The 17,420-nt window shown below is 35.1% G+C and overlaps 1 protein-coding gene across 6 annotated transcripts in view; it reads left to right on the forward strand.

The window, feature by feature from the left end:
* The window catches only part of GK (glycerol kinase), a 56,135-nt gene that overhangs the window by 3,804 nt on the left and 34,911 nt on the right, over positions 1–17,420 (forward strand). For 3 of the 6 annotated variants that reach the window (XM_032750339.3, XM_032750329.3, XM_032750340.3), the window contains exons 2-14: positions 3,780–3,853; positions 4,388–4,494; positions 5,024–5,101; positions 6,080–6,159; positions 7,045–7,182; positions 7,595–7,704; positions 8,371–8,437; positions 9,047–9,064; positions 10,907–10,942; positions 11,512–11,579; positions 13,037–13,079; positions 13,706–13,786; positions 15,635–15,713. In XM_032750339.3, the coding sequence (XP_032606230.3) occupies positions 3,780–3,853; positions 4,388–4,494; positions 5,024–5,101; positions 6,080–6,159; positions 7,045–7,182; positions 7,595–7,704; positions 8,371–8,437; positions 9,047–9,064; positions 10,907–10,942; positions 11,512–11,579; positions 13,037–13,079; positions 13,706–13,786; positions 15,635–15,713 (979 nt within the window). The remainder of the gene's footprint in view (positions 1–3,779; positions 3,854–4,387; positions 4,495–5,023; positions 5,102–6,079; positions 6,160–7,044; positions 7,183–7,594; positions 7,705–8,370; positions 8,438–9,046; positions 9,065–10,906; positions 10,943–11,511; positions 11,580–13,036; positions 13,080–13,705; positions 13,787–15,634; positions 15,714–17,420) is intronic. The other 3 variants (XM_041718534.2, XM_032750330.3, XM_032750352.3) reach the window with 1 other exon arrangement.

Genomic DNA, 17,420 nt, shown 5'->3' on the forward strand with positions numbered 1-17,420 from the left:
CATTCTCAATACAGTTTCCCCCCTAGCTCTTATCACTTAAAGTACATTGTAGTTTTACTTTTAAATCCCATAATTGTAAGCACCTCCTAGATAGTGAGAGAGATCTGTTCATCATGAGCCTTCCAAGAAAGGTAATTTCTAGGAGACTTGTGAAACTTGTACTTATTCATAAATTCTGGCTATGCTACTCCTAGTTAAATACTGGAGAGGGAAATGATTGTTTGTGTCTTATCCTTGCCCCAGGTGGGTTGATTTCCCTGCAATTTCAGAACTCCAGCTCTGAGCTTGTTTACCTGGAAAGCCATGGCTGTACCAGCTCGAGAGAGACTCGTGAAGATACAGCATAGAATAACAGAAATAGGTTTTCTGCAGGCAGAGTTATGTGACAAATCTTGAGACATTTGAGAAGTTACTTCTAAAATCTGTTTTCATTATTGTGTTTTCAGCTGTGCAGCTTCTTTCATCACTTCCATGAACCTTGTATTTCTGTTCATTCCTTGAAAATTATTACCACTCTTTGATATGAATTCTTTTCCACTAAGATAACAAAACATAGATGTAATAATAATATGTAATAATATGTAACTGTACCCTTTTATGTGATGTGATATATTATATTAAAGACCCTATAAAAAGCTTGAATCAAGTGATCAATCCCTGTGCCTCTCTGCTTGTTCACATACAGGACACCTATTTAGGCCTTTCTTCTCTGCAGTCCTGAGACTCAAGGCTCAAGCTCTAATTCCCTGTTGGGAAGTACAGGGAGGATGTTATTTATTCCTTTTCTTTAATCTCTCACTAGAGAATTCAGTACATGTCTGGTGGCTTTCACTTTCATCTCTGTTCAAGACAGCTGTACAAGTCCAAGTAGCCTAAACAATTCTTCATTACTACTGCTGATAAAATTAGGGCAAAACTGACTTTGGCTTCCCCCCCACACACACAGCTGAGAGATCAGTAGCATAAACTGGAATCAGTTCTTAAAGAATATGACATCTGAGATTCAGAGTAAATTATCAGAGTATATTATTATAGCATTTGCTGCCAGGATTTAAAGCCTCTAGTCCCAATGAATTACAGAAATACACTTCAAACCTGTTTCAACGGGGATGCATTAACCTTATCTGAATTATTCGTAGTTCTCTCACTTATTTTTCTCTCTCCACTGTCAAACAGGGACTGTACAGGTTTTTTGGTTTTTTTTATAATTGTAGTATTTTTTTGGAGGGAGTGGGAAAGGAAGGCTTTGAGGTCCCATATGTTCTGTTTATTCCCTATGTTATATATAATTTTGTATGTTTAAATTTAGTGACTCATTTATCTTCCTACATATCAGAATTCTGTTTATCAGTGTAGAAGTCATAGAATCATAGAATGATTTGGGTCAGAAGGGATCTTAAATATTACCTGGTTCCACCCCCGACCATTGGGAGGAGCAGCTTCCACTGGACCAGGGTGCACAGGGCCCTGTCCAACCTGGTCTCAAACAGGGATTGCTCCCAGTGAAACTTTTTAATCCCTTGCCCTGAATAACAGGGAGTGTCTGTTGCTTTTGTTGAGAATGTTAGAACCCTGCAGATTTGTTTGTGATGGATTAGCAAAGTGTTTGTCTAGTTCTCTATGGATATGAAAAAAAAATTATGCATTTATAGTGTTATTGCTTCCATTGAAAATGTATTCCTGTCACAGTTATTGCTGTGTCTGCAAGTCACACACTCCAAATTCACTAGATGACTTTGTCTAATTGAATCTGTGCTTCCTGCTACCAGTAGGAATCCTTTGCATTACCTTCTCTTTCAAGAAATACTGAGTGATTAGTGGTGAATGATTACCACATGATATTTAACATTGCTAGTATGTCAGATACATAACATATTAACATACAGGTTAAATAAAAAGTCTTCTTTCTGTCATTATTCAAAAAACCTAGTAAATTTGAATATGCTTTTGGCAGAAAGGCAATTTCAAGTAAAGAAATCTTACTACATACATGCAAAACAGCAGTACTCTCCATTAAGTATGTGGTGTAGCATTTTGAGATCCATTTCCCGTTTTGCAAGTTGCTTCCGAATGTGTAGTACTGACAGAGCTTTCTCTTTTAATAGGATAGATTCCTGTCAAGCCTAAGCTGGTAGATGAAACAGATATGTAAATAAAGTAAAAATAATTCAGTGGTACTCTTTCTATGGAATCTTTTGAGCTGACAGCAGAAAAGAATGGTCATGTACCTTTTTAAGACTTCTTTTCTGGGCAGTGGAGCTTTCAGTGTTTTCCAGAGTTTGTGCTGTTTTCATCCTTGGAGGTTTTCAAGACTTACTTAGAAAAGTTCTTGAGCAACCTGATCTAATCTCATTGCTGATCCTGCTTTGAGTAGGAGGTTGTACTAGAGATCTCTCAAGGTCCTTTCAGTCTGAATTATTCTGCAATTCTAGTATAAAAGTAGAATGTTTCTAAACTTCAAGTTTCTAAACTTCAAGTTTCACTCTAAAGAAACTCTTTAAGGTTCCAAAGAAACTGGAGAATCAGAACTTCATCTCCTTTTTGTCAGAGTTGTTCTAATAGTTTCAGAGTAAAGCGTACCATGTAGGTGATACCAAGAGTTTATGGATTAAAAACTTTAGAAGAAATTTCTATAATTTGTGGCATGAGAAGAGAGCATTAACAAGTATAGAATAGGTTCAGTTGTATCCTGGAGGGTGGATGGATATAGCTGAATTTTGTTTCTTTAGCATGCAAGTGATTTCTAAATCTGGCTCAGCTCTGCTTGCCATGAAAAGGTAGGATGGTGCCCTGCTGATGTGTAGTGCAGTTCACCTGAACCCACTGCTAGATTTTACTTTCTAGGTCCCAGAATGTTCTTCACCCCAAAGATTCTGCCTGGTGCTGGGGAGAAAGAGCTGTTCCCCCAGGACTGGCACTGCTGCCCAGCCAGGCACTCTGGCTCACTCGCTGTACACTTCAGCTGAATATTTCACCAGCTGTCCCTCAGCTTGGCCTCAGCAGAGATTCCTTTTTGGGAGCAGGCCACTCCTGGTTAATGAGGGTTGTTGTGCATTCTCCATGAGCTTCTGCTGCAAGGCAGAACCTCTAACTCTGGATTACTTAAGAACACCCATTGATAGAGTCCTTGTGATTCTCTACTCTGCTGGTTTTTATTGTAACCTATCCAAATTTAAGTTACTTTTCTGCATATTCTTCTCGTTTTTGATGGGTTGTGTTGCTGCAGTGGCATTCCTGTCAGATTGTTAATGAGCTCTGTACTTGTAGTTTGTTTTGAAACAAAATGGGTTTTGTTTAGGTACTTTCTTGTTCTTTAGTTTCATCCCTTCTATGTTTCGTCATAGATTTTCACTCTTCCTAAAAGTGAGCTAACACAAGAAAACACACAAATAACTCTGGCAATAGTGTGATACAGCAAGAGCTAAAGAAATGCTATTATCAACCACAGTGGGTATTTTACTGAGTGATATTCTAATATGCATCAGGAATTCAACTTCTATAACCACTACAAGAAAAAAATCTGGTTCTTTTCCAACATCAAGAAAAATAAAAAAGCCATTAAAATTAACAGTGACAGCAAAGTTTGCCAAAATAATCTTTGCCTACCTTAATTTTAAAAGTGTGTGTATCTGAATCCTTGTTATATAGATATTGGGGTTGATGATAGAAAATTACTATCTGTTGTCACAACACTGCCTTTGTTCAAAACAATAAATGTTAATTATTGTTGTTTAAACTTCTGTGTTAATAGAAAATTCAATAGTGTAATTTATTTGCAGGTTTTTAATGCAGAAACAGCAGAGCTCTTGAGTCACCACCAAGTGGAATTAAAGCAAGAATTCCCTAGAGAAGGGTATGTTTGTTGGGTTTTTTTAATGTGTAAAGTTTGGTAGAGCTTATGAATTTTTGTCCATGAGTCGTCAAAACTGAAGCTGATTAATAATTTTTAGTAGCACAGTAACTGCTATAAAAGACTGGGCAGAAAAAATGGATAAGTAAAATGTCTCCCGCTGGGTTTCTGGAATGTGCCTGAGTTACGGAAACTAAAAGTACTTGGTGTTTGGCTCTGATCACTCATTTACAGATATAATGTCTGAACGTTGAAGTTTAAAACTAAAGTTTAATTTTTATATTTGAATCACAGTCTTCAGCTTGGTTCATAGAAATATCTTCCTTTGTTCTCTGAGGGTTTGTTTGTTCCTAACTGACCTAGCATTTGCTGCCAATGTCCTCTGTATAGAACAAAACAAAGCAAAATTCTTTGTAGATATGTAAAATATGTTTTGTAGCTATATTTGTATTACAATGCTCAGCTTGTTTTTCAGACTAGTATTATTTTTTCTTTTTATGTATGTTTCTATTAACTGGTGTTTACTATTTGTTAAAGATGGGTGGAACAAGATCCAATGGAAATATTAAACTCTGTCTATGAATGTGTGGAAAAGACCTGTGAGAAAATGAATGAACTGAACATAAACATCGGTAACATAAGAGGTACTTGTGGCTAGAGGGCTTTAACATGCTATGGTTGAGCAATTCAGATAGTTTTTAACTTAATAAGTAGAAAGGTGGCAGCGTGTGCCAGCCTCAAACAAAATGTTAAATTGTATTTGAAAACAGTTTTTTGGGGAGGAATAATGAGAAAATAAGTCTCTTGTGTATATTAGCAATGCAGAATCTACAAAGTAGACTTAACCTAATCTTGTAAAATTGTGGAGACAAGTGATGAAGAAATTGTGAAATTAAGTTTAGGATTTTGATTTAGGAAAGCTGTTTTCCCTTGTAAGTGTTGTTGCTGTCTCAGTTTGTGGCTGAAAAATAGAGAGGTTTAGCAAAGCTGAGTTCTTAGAAGTAATATTTCTAGATTATACCTTGAAAAAGTTGGAAGCTTTTTATTTCCCATTTACTTTCCACTTCTCCTTACCTGTTCCTCCCTCCTCTTCGCCTCTCCGTTCCCTTCCTCACCCCTCCAAAAGGGGAAAACAAAACTTCTGAAAAGGATACTTTCTGTTTTGTCCTGAAGCCATTGGAGTCACCAATCAGAGAGAAACAACAGTGGTTTGGGACAAGACAACTGGAGAACCTCTTTATAATGCTATTGGTAAGTATGCTTTCTGTATATGTAATATCATAATATGATCATGTTGTGGAAAAAATGCTATTGTAATTTCCTGTGCAAATCTGGTTGTGGCCTAGCTTAGTAATTTCTTGGATTTCTTGATATCTGTGTTGTAAAATGTGTGTTTGTATATTACCAGTGCAGTTTAAAGAAGTCTATTCCATAAAAATTGTTACTTAATAAATTACTTTATGGGTTTTCAAAATACCCCACAATGTTCCTGAGGGGTTCCTGGCACAAAATGCTCTGACTTGCACCCAATCACTTCTTTTGAAATTTTCAGGATGCTGGTGATTTAACTTTAAAGGAAAATCATGTTAAGTAGGTTTAATTATTGATGACTTAATGAATAGTTATTATTACTCAGAGTTTTATTTTTAACTTACCTTAGCTTTTCAGATATTGTCAGCTGAAAAATGGTAATTGTCTAGAATTGGTTTTTTAGGTCAAGTGCCAGATATAGTTTGACATAGTATGACTGTAAAACCAGGACTCTTCTATAGTCAAATATATGTAGTTAACAGCTTTATCTTAAACCCAGCTATACCTTGATAACTACAACATAATCTTTTATTTGAAAGTTTATAGTAGTAAATAGTAAATAATAGTAAATAATCAACCTGCTATTTGTTTTAACCTCTTAGTTTAATCACAGTCATCTGCTGCAAAGTAGCATTTGTCACTTGCTTATATTCTGATAAAGTAAATATCCGACTTACGGAAAATCCTTTATTCTCAAATAATATACTCTTCTAAATAAAATTAATTTATCTAACAATTTTAATTTTTACAACAGTGCCTTTAAAATACAATGGCATTACAATATTCTTTCAACTTCATGAAAAGATAAAAATAGACAGGAATTCACTGGGGAGAGCTGTGGTTTCATAGAAGCAGGCTGAACATGTCACTTTTTCTGTATTAAATCATGTGATCAATTAATTTTATTAATGGTTTTAGTGTGGCTTGACCTGAGAACCCAGTCAACAGTTGAACGTCTTCTTAAAAGAATTCCAGGAAAAAACAAAACTTTTTCTAAGGTAGGAGGTATTCCAGAACATTGAAATGGTAACTGCTGCAATATATAAGATTTTGGATATATGTGTTTAAAATTCCCCTAAACAAAGTCAGTTGTAGTTTCTAGTCTCTTCTGAGCTTGTCAAATAATAAATAATGAGCATAAGACACCAATCTGAGACTAGAAAATTTTTAATGAACATGGCACACAAAAATTAAGATCAAGTAGAAAACAAAAATAAGAAATAATTTACTAGTATGAAATGTATTATCCATTCTCATGCCTTAATATTGAAATTAATTGGATCCAATCTAAGAACAAGGAAGATCATTCATAAAGAGAAAGTTCATTCTTTTTTTGTGAGCATATATATAACAATATGGAAACTAAATACTTGTAAAAAGGTGTCACAATTGTTTGATTAATGTTGTCCTTTACTGATAGAATAAATATTATGTATTTTTTATATTATATGTTTTCCTACAGGCAGGAAATGGATGTCCAAAAGTGTACAAACTTACTTGATTTTCAGGTTCTAGTAGAATGCAATTTTCATCTTTGCTGTGTTGTCCTGCCCATTTTTGTTGTTGTTACTTATTGTCTAGTCATATGGAGATATCCTAGATAAGACAGGCCTTCTGCAAACAACTTTATCTACGTAGATGATCTTTGAACTGCATTTAGATCAGCTTTGATCTTTATCTATTATCGCACTGGTCATTTGATTTTGATGTTTTCAGACTTGTGTGTTGTATGCTTAGTACTTATTTAAATAATTACAGAAGTTCATGGAACTTCTCTGAGTTTTGTATCTTTTTCCCTTACTATCACCATTTTTACATATAACTACAGTATTTATGCAAAAGATGCTTGCATGGTGTTTAAATTATTTTTTTTTATTTTACAGTTTAAGACTGGTCTTCCACTTAGCACTTATTTCAGTGCAGTCAAACTTCGGTGGCTTTTGGATAATGTGGAAGAGATTAAGAAAGCAGTTGAGGATGGAAGAGCTTTGTTTGGGACTATTGATTCATGGCTTATATGGGTATGTATTTGTGAGTTTATTGTCACTCTTCTTACAATGAATTTCCATATTATGTAAATCTCCATGCATGTGATACATGATGCCCACTGATGACACAATGATGTCAATTGAAGCTACTAAAGAAATTCCAATGAAGTTCCTTTCAGGATCAACTTCTACTGTCCCTGTACCAATATATTTTTCTAGATTTTTATGTGTAGTTTACCATTATAGTTTGCTGTAAAACTTTGCTTACACTTTCAGAAAAATCTTCAACTTTAGAAAGGTGTATTAGGTCTGCCTGTTTAGTTGTTGCAGAAATACCAGAGTTCCTAATCCCAAGGTGGAAACTTTTTGATTTTGAAATTTTTTTTGTAATTTGTTGAAATAAGCCTATATTTCTCCTTGACAAATGCTGTGATTTTTTGTTCAGAGTTTGACAGGTGGAAAGAATGGAGGCATTCACTGTACAGATGTCACCAATGCCAGTAGAACGATGTTGTTCAACATTCATTCCTTGGAATGGGATCCTGACCTCTGCAAGTAAGCTCAGTTTTTCAGTAATACTATCATTTAAATAGTTTCTAACTCATTTAAAGGTAAGAATCTCTCATCTAAACTAAGATCAGCAGGTACTATTCTATTTGCTGTTGACATTTATAACATTCATTGTTCTCCAGATGTCCAATTTACAACGGTCTGGATTAACTAAAAGTAGCAGAATCTTTCTGTAGATGGAGGCCTTGCTCATGGAAACAATTTAGCTCTGTTGATTAAAGCATGATGCTAATGATGTGGGTTCAATCCCTGTATGGGCCAGTCACTTCAGATCCTTCCAATTCAGAATATTGTGATTTAATAGTTTCTTTATTACTTAATCAGATTTGTACAGCAGCTGGAATAATAGTGTCTCTATCTGAGATTTGAATTTACTAATAAGTGTATTATTAAGATATTGTTGGAAGAGGCATGGATTTCTATGTAAAAGAATTGGATATGTCCTCAAAGATTGAAATACATGCTGTTTTCCTCCAAAATTCAGTGTCCACTGTAACAAGTGGAAAAACATGTAGATTAAAACCTAGAAACAAAAGTTTCTTTTATAATTTTTTTTCTTTATAAGCTTAAACTTATTTAAGAAAATACATGCAAAATGCTTTCTGATTTAGCACTGACTATATAATATACATTATTCTTTGTTGTGTTCAGGTTCTTTGATATTCCTATGGAAATACTTCCAACTGTACGAAGCTCCTCTGAGATTTATGGTGTGATGGTATGTGTCCCAATATTTGTGTGAAATTCATCCTGTAAAAATATAAATGTATCCATTTGGATTTGACAGATTCCACAGATTAGGATTAATGGCTTTTTCTAGACCAGTATTATTTGGTTTATGATTAGTAAACTGTTACCTACTTTTATATAATATTATAGGAAGTTGAGTATTTGATTACTTTAATGCAGCACCAATTCTTCTCCAGGAATTTACAGTGGCATCTAATTAATGAACTTCAAGATTGGATAAACTGAATGTTGAGATTTTGCATTCTTTTTCCTGGTAATTTGAGCTATTGAAAATAAGAATACATGTGTTTTGTAGTGAAGACAAGTTACAATATGGATTTTTTTAAATAGAACTCTAACTTCCCTGAAATATTTTTGTAATGTTTTAATGGAAATGCCACTAGAAGTCATTGCTGATGTTTATTTATATGAAGGTTGGTGGATAAGAGTGAGTTGTATTAAGCTGAATGAGCAAGGGAAATGGAAAAAGATACTGCCTGACCACCAGAACAGAATTGCTCCTCACTTTAAATGTGAACTTCTGTTTCTCTTCCCCTTTCCATTTTTTTTTTCTCTTTCTTCCTTTTGCTGGCTGTAGAAAATCTGTCCTAGCCGGGTGAGTAGAGGCTTCCATTAGGCTGAACACCTATATCTTACTCATTCTGCTCAGATGCTGTGCATTTTCATTGGTTTAAGGATTAGAAAAAGTGCACTTCGTAGGCCAATAAATTTGCTGTGTGTTTCCAAATCTGAGATAATACAATTAGAGTTCATGCTAAAATTATTTCTAAAATGTGATCTCAATGTATCTGTTTGTCCTGATTTCCACACTGTTGAATATTTAATTTTATAGCAAGCTAAAAAAGACAGCTACTGGCTAATAAATGTTAGCTATAGCATTTTATAAATGAGAAGAACTGTCCATTCTGTCAAAAAATATTAATTCGATGTTAGCTAAATATCAGATTTGTGTAGAGTTTTTTAGCACATTTATAAACAGTTATCTTAAATACAGTTAATTAAAATGTGAATTAATTCAGATTGGAAATACACTTGCATGGCTTTACTGAAAATTCATTTTCACAATTGCACAAAAAAAACAATTTAAAGAAACACATAGCAATTGTCAGGAAATAGTTAAATAAATCAAATTTTCCGTATACCCTCACTAAGTGTGCACATGACACTGATTTGGGGAGAAATGTTGATCTTCTGGAGAGTAGGAAAGGTCTGTGGAGGGATCTGGACAGGCTGGAGTGATGGGCTGAGACCAATTTTGTGAGATTCAACAAGGCCAAGTTTCAGGTCCAGCCCTTGGGTCACAACAACCCCAGGCAGCACTGCAGGCCTGGGGAAGGGTGGCTGGAAAGGTGCCTGGGGGAAAAGGAGCTGGGGGTGCTGGTCAGCAGCAGCTGGACATGAGCCAGGTGTGCCCAGGGGCCAATGGCACCTGGCCTGGGTCAGCAATGGTGTGGCAGCAGGACCAGGGCAGGGATTGACCCCTGTGCTCAGCACTGGTGAGGCCACACCTCAAATCCTCTGTCCAGTTTTGGGCCTCTCACTACAAGAAAGGCATTGAGGGGCTGGAGTGAGTCCAGAGAAGGGCAGCAGAGCTGGGGAAGGGTCTGGAGCACAGGTCTGATGAGGAGCAGCTGAGGGAGCTGGGGGTGTTTGGCCTGGAGAAAAAGAGGCTCAGAAGGGGACCTTAGCACTCCATAACTGCCTGAAAGGAGGCTGTAGCCAGGTGAAGCTCGGTCTCTTCTCCCAGGTAACAAGTGATAAAACAAGAGCCTTCACTGCTTGTCAAATATTGGAACAGGCTGCCAGGAGAAGTGGTGGAGTCACCATCCCTGGAGTTACTTAAAAGGCGTATAGATGTAGCACTTACAGAGATGGATTCGTGATGGACTTGGCAGTGCTGGGTTAACAGTTGGATGTGATAATCTAAGAGGTCTTTTTCAATTTAAATGATTTTATGATTCTTTAACAGGAATGTAACTGAAAAACCCTGGCAGTGTATGGAAGAAAGCCTACTTGAGATTTAAAATGCTGTATCTTAAAATCAGGCATCCGCCTTTGCTTAGGATGTCACCACAGCCATGTTTTTTTTCCTGATCACTTTACCATTTTGCACTTTTGCATTTCACACTTGGCATTTACTGCACAGATTACACTGAGCTGGATTTTCTGTATAGTATTATTTCAAGAAAATTTATGCTAGGAACTTTTGAGGTCACATGAACTATATTTGTAAAACATCCTACTCCCCATTTCCTACTGGTTTAGACATGAGCTGCGTTAAGCTGAAACAAAGTGTACACCTGAACTGAGTCACGTTGCTTTCATGACCCTTCTTTGTTTTCCTTTGAGCACTAGAAGTTTAGCTTATTTCTCATTGTCTTCAATTCTAGTCATGGAAAACTGACTTGGAGGTTTTCTTTCTCTTTTTGCAAAACAGGACTCTGGAGCTTTGACAGGTGTACCAATTTCTGGGGTAAGTCCTACTTCAGCTTAGATTTTGGCATGACAACCTGGAACTGCATGAACATAGCTTCACAGGAAAAAGCTTTAAGGATGAGTGAATCCTGCTATGAATTAAGTTTTTGTTTTTTTACTTCAAGTTAAACAGGAAGTAGACTTTTGAAGATTAATCACTATTTGGCTTGATCCATTTTTATTAAGGTGTGTCTGTGGAAATACAAATGAGAGCTGTAGTTGGAAACTTGGTATCTCTAAGTAAATGACTAAGATTCCAAAATGGAAGCAAGCTCTGCTTCATATATGTAAAAGATATATATACATAATCCAGAAATGGTGGGCAAATTTTTAGCTTTTTCCAATAACATGTGTAAAGATAGTAAATTTTAGTTTCTATTTAAATTGCTCAGTATAAGTAGCACAACACATTTTGTTTGCAATTCTTACAGAGGGAAGAGTAATAAAAATCATAGCTTTTCTCTGTGGTTTTTCCTCGCTTTCAGTTATCCATGTGCTACTAATAGATTAGTTATAGACAAATTCATGTGAGGATATTTGCTAAAGGAAAAAATCTCTCACTTTCAGTGCTTGGGTGACCAGCATGCTGCTCTTGTTGGGCAAATGTGTTTTAAAGATGGACAAGCAAAAAACACGTAAGTTATTAGGAAAGTAATAAGATAAACACCCTGCTCTGTTTTGAATTTAGTATTATGTTCTTTTCAACCAACTACCAAATTCTTTTGTAGTTAACGTGTAATTACAGATCTACCTTTTGAGTGGGTTGACCCACAAAGTAAACCATGTCTTGACTCTTATATAAAGTAATGAAGATGTTAAAGTTACATGGCTTGTGAGGTATATTTTGGAACACAGTCACTGTGAGGAAAATCTCTATGTGACAGTAGGGTTTTCATTTTAACATTCTTCATAACACAGATTGAAAAGTTGCAGTGTCATTTAAATGGTGACCTAAGGTTCAGCAAATAGAGTACAGTGAGTTAGATTGCACTGACTTGAATGACACAGCTTTGTTAGATGGGAAAGGTCTGTTTCAATTGCAGTGCTTAGTTTTGCTTTTATGTCTAGCTCAGAGTGGAGAATTTTACATTTGCATTTTCCTGTTTCTCAGCCTCTTAGTGTCCTTTGTTTAAAATAGCTGATCAGTTAAATCAGGCAACTGGTATAATCAAAAAATCATTGGAGGAGAAGCTGTCTGCTGAAATGACTTACTGTTCCATTTATAGTCAGGTGCTTACCTAAGCATGTAGGGACATACACACTCAAGTATGGGAGCTTCACAGGTATGATTACATATTAACCTATCTTGTTTTAATTCATTTCTGGTATTGCTTTACTATTTCTTTTTCCAAATATAACTGAAGGCTATCTCTGGACTGGTTTAAGGTATTAGTTTTGAGGGGTTTAAAAAGGTAAGGAATATTTTTCTTGAGGATAACTTCTTAGAGTATGTTGGAGTGGTTTGTAGTATTTTGTACTTCTTATATTAAAGTGTGTTCTTGTATGAGTGTGTATGCACACACATATATGATTTGGTCTTCAAATGGGAAACATGCCATTTTTAAAAATTTTTGAATTTGAAAGAAATTTTGAGTTTGAATTTTGGTTTGAAAGAAAACCCTCTTTCTGACAGGAACAAAGTTTCTTAAAATTTCCCATTTAATACTGTGAAATATTTATTTTGTAAAGTTGCTCTCATAATCAGCTTAAATTGAAGTAGGTAAACACAACCACCAAAGAGAAATTTACAGTTTTAGAAATGTATAGTTTAAGAAAATTATAGTTTTCAGCTATATCTCTAATTGATCAAGTGTTAAACAAAAAAAAAAAAAAAAAACAGAGAGAGAAAAAAAAGACATATTGACTAGATTTTTCAGCTTCAGGCTGTATTCAAATCAACTTTTTGAGGATAGTTTTATCATCAGTTAATGGCAGCAAAACCTTCAAGGGTCAAAGAGAGTGGTGTCCTGACTCTTTACAGGGGACTCATGGATTGCAGGTTATGCAATTAAACATTTTAAAAATATAACCTGTTTAAAGCAGGTTATGCTTTAAACATTCTGGTTTTAACTTTGCTTTACTTTCATGCTAGGTACGGAACAGGTTGTTTCTTGCTGTGCAACACAGGTCAGAAGGTCAGTTGCATTTTTGTTGTTTGCTTTTTTGTTTTTCACAATCCATTTAAGTTCTGAAACACAACTGTAAGTTAGCAATTCTTGGACTTATTAACAACAATTATAATGGCAAAGGGAAAAGCACATACTGAAATCTGAAAGAATAAAAGTAGTAATTTTTTCAAGGTTTTTCCTTGAAAAATGGAATCTTGTAAGATTCCATTTCCTATCTCCTTAAGTTTCCAAACAGAACTTTTCTTAACAAGTTTCTTGCTCTTCCCTTATATATGTTTCTTGTTGTCACCCAGACAGGATTATTTAACCATGTGCCTATTTCCTTGTCTTGGCTGTTTTATTTCTCCTCTTCATTATCTGTCATAATTTCGTTGTAGTTGGAGTTGAATAAATAGCACAAAAGTGTGGCTTCCTTCTCATTTACAGTTCTTTTCTATAAGGAAGATGGAAAGATCTGCAGCAGCTTGTGGAAAAAAGAATTAGCACCAGCAATCTAAATGTTCTATCTTAGTTTATTTAGAGTTACTGATAATTTACTTTGTTTAAACTTTGTGTATTTCCTTTGAAGGTTTGATCCCTTGTTTATTGTAATTTGAATGTTTTTATGTATTCTTTCCCCTTTCCCCATTTAGTCTGTGTTTTCTGAGCATGGTCTTATAACCACAATAGCTTACAAAATGGGCAGAGACAACCCTGCTTTTTATGCACTAGAGGTAAGTTCAGTATTCTCTTCCTTTTTGTAATGATACATGTTCTTATTTGCTTCTGTTATCTGGTATTTTTAGGGTGTCTTCAGCCGTGCAGCTCTGTGTTATGCTTGTGTACCTGAAGGCTTCTGTGTGGTTTTGGTTATTCTTGTCTCCAATCTATATAATGAAATCTAACAAAAATATTTCTTCATTGCATCATTTATACTTTCAGATCTAGATGGCTGAAACATTTTTTCTGTTACTTAGTCTCTCAAATCTTTAATAAATACTATAAATAAAAACCCATAATTTTTGTAATACTAAATTGGGTTTTAAAAAGGGGGAGAAAGTACTAATGTTTCAGTTATTACCTCATAATAAAGTCATAGTTAATTTTTTTTATTTTGTTCTAATGGATTTTACTTCTAACTTCTAAAAGTGTGAATCAAATTTCTGGGAAAAAAATCCTCCAATAATTTAGCTTTTTTACCTCTTTCATTTAGGTGCCTACTTACAGAATTAGTTTCTCAGTTCTCCCAACAAGACTAAGGGCATCCAAATTATATAGAAAATTGTATTTATGCTTAAACTTTAGGTTTCATTGTTCTAAAGTTCTGCTTCTGAAACACAGATAAACAGAGCACCTACTTGGCACCAAAGTTTTGTTTAGAGCAACAAAATTATTATTCTTCCATCTCTGCTGCTTAATATGCTAAGTATTGTAATATAATAATTATTCTCAAAAGCCATACACTGGCTGCTGATATCGAGCTTTTGTAGACAGACTGTGTTTATCACATGAAAGACAACACAGGATTTTCTTCACTGCGAGAATAGTTTGTGGTTTATAGTACTTTATTAGGCTGCATTTATTTCCTTTTCCTTCCCTGAAGAAAGTGAATCTTGCATTTGCCATGACCTGGCAAACTCTGGGATTTTTATTTTGTGTGTGTGTATGAGAGGTTTATTTTATTTTTAACCCATGTTCTTAAAGCAAGAACTGAAACTGTCTTGAGAGTGATTTGAAATCTTGCATGCTGAAACACCTGCCCTTTGCTTCTTCTTCACCTCTAAGTCTTTAATGATATTATCTGAAAACATGGCTTTAACAGAAGCTATTAAGTGTGCTTTGTCCTATATCCATTCTAGAATCGTCTACAGTCTGCTGGTTGAGACACTGCAGAGAGACAGAAAATGTGGATTCAGCCTTTTCCTTTAATCAGACTGGTATCTAAGCCAGCTGCTTAGAAAACACCCCTGCCCCTTCTAGCAGTGGCTTTGAATGAAAACATAATGCTACTACTGTTTTACTTGAAACTTAGTTTACTGGACTTGGCTTTGGGGTTAGATGGGAGCCATGCCATTCATCTGTGATGTGATTAAGCTGTTCAGGGTGCTTTGCTGAGGCAACAGAGCAATTTTGCTAGCAAATGCACAAGTGCCTAAATTTTCTGTCTTCATGGATGTTTGTATTTAAACTAGACATAATTAGTCTTGTTGTTTTTTTTTTTAAATCAAAGCATAAAAATATTCATGTGTCACAAAAAGAAGTCTGAGGCTAATGAACCTCATAACTATATATTCAGAAGACATAAATTAGAAAGACAAAAAGACTACTTGGGAAATGTCACTGTAATTTCCCCTTATAGAAAAAAGCATACAGTATGTACCTTTTCTATCTGGAGTCTGTGTAACAGGCTGCCCTTTTTACATGGCAGTCTCCAGATGCCAAGAAACTTTGTGGTTTGGTTGTGAGCTGTGACTGTAAGCCTGCAGGTGGAGGCCACAGCAACCTCTTCTCTCCAGGCTTATTAAAAGCAGCACAAAGCTACCAGTTGTTGTCTCCTAAGGGAGTGACTTTGTTTCCTTCAGGGATCTGTTGCAATAGCTGGGGCTGTTGTTCGCTGGCTGAGGGACAATCTGGGCATTGCTAAGACTGCAGAGGAAGTTGGTGAGTATTTTAAGTTTTCCAATGTCTCTATTGGTGAATGAAAGATCAAAATACGTAAGTAAAGAAAAGCTGCTAGGTGCATATATTTTGTTATGTTTAAACACAACAAAAACTTACTTTGCATCCATGAGCTCAATGTTGTTGATACTTGTATTTCATAGAGCCTATCAACAGAGTCTTGGAAAGGCTTTGTCAGCTTTGCTCTGTTGCAATCTGTACTTTTTAGTAGTTTCCCTGACAAGAAGATATTCAGGAAGATACTAAATTTGCAAAGTATCTTCTGGTTTTATACAGTGTTGAAGTTTGTATTACAGAAACCAGCATAAATTTGATTCTGAACCTACATATTCTTGTTATAAACATGAGAACCTGAGGCCCTGCAAGTGTATGTAATTTTATGTAGTAGGTTTCATATCCATTGAGTTAGGGATCTCAGTTTGCAAAGTTGCTTCTTTGCAGCTTTGCAAAGGAGGTGTGGAAGAGGGTAATCTGTTTTGGCTGAGAATGCAGTAATCCTTTAGCATTTGTAGTTGATGTTTTCTAATTCAGATGAACTGAAACAAACTGGATTGTAACATAAAAACTAGGAACATATCAAAATTTGAAAAATAAGAATGTCAGAAGCATTTTTGCATTTTTGCAAAGGCAAAAATTTGAAAGTGACTGATTCAATGAGATTTAGGATTGAAAAGAAATTTATTACATATTTTTTAATAAATTGATATCTTATTCAAAGGTGGGAAAATTTAGAATTAAAATTTAATATAAAACTTCAAAGATTTAGCAAAAACTTAGAGCATCAGTCTGTTTTTCTGAAAGCAAGCTTTGAAGATCATACAGAAGAATATAAACTGCTAACACACAAATTAGCCATTTGTTGGCTACAGTACCTCTTCATAAGTTTGTCAAGACTGTTGGGAGGTTTGAGTTTCGGGGCCTTTAACTTTGTCAGTGTTGTTAAAGTCATGTAAGGATTCATCATCTCTTCCTGTTTCACTGAACTTCTCTTTCCTTCTGCCTTCATTCATGTTTTTAAGCAGAGTCTGTATGAAAGAATCATTTTAGAAAGACTTCTTGAAGATGTTTTACTACTTTCATATACTGCTATGTTGCTCTGATCAATGCAAAATCAGAAAGAAAATGCTTCTTTCTTGTTATAGGAAAGAGTTGTTCATTAGAAATTATGTCTTTTGTCATTCTAAATGTCTTAATTTTTTTTTTTAATTAACAATATTTTGGTATTGAGGAATTCATATATCCACAGTTATTATTCCCATATCAAGAAACTTCACATTTCCTTCTAGCTGGCCTTATGATTAAATACGTAAGCTGACAATTTGGAGCTCTAAATCCATTTGAAATTAATGGGAGTTTAATTCTTAACTCCCTTTGGTCTTGATGCAGCTTCACTTGTTTGCCTTGACTTAAATGCAAGTAAAGTATGAGCTTTTGGACCGCTTTGAAGGTTGCATTCTTTATCCACATGATATATAACACTTGAAAACTTCACAAAATCTAGGTCAGAATATTGAGTACACTGTTTTGGGTTTCAGTTTTGATTTTTTTTATTTTGCATTTCCCACAACTCCTTATGCTCCATCAACTGTTCATATTGTTGGAAAAGGAAAACTGGTTAACAAGGAGCAGAGTGCCAGCATTAGTTGTATTTTCTAGTTGTATACACGGCTGGATTAAATTTGTAGCTAC

Source organism: Taeniopygia guttata, chromosome 1, assembly GCF_048771995.1.
Source record: "Taeniopygia guttata chromosome 1, bTaeGut7.mat, whole genome shotgun sequence".
In the NCBI taxonomy this organism is placed as follows: domain Eukaryota; kingdom Metazoa; phylum Chordata; class Aves; order Passeriformes; family Estrildidae; genus Taeniopygia; species Taeniopygia guttata.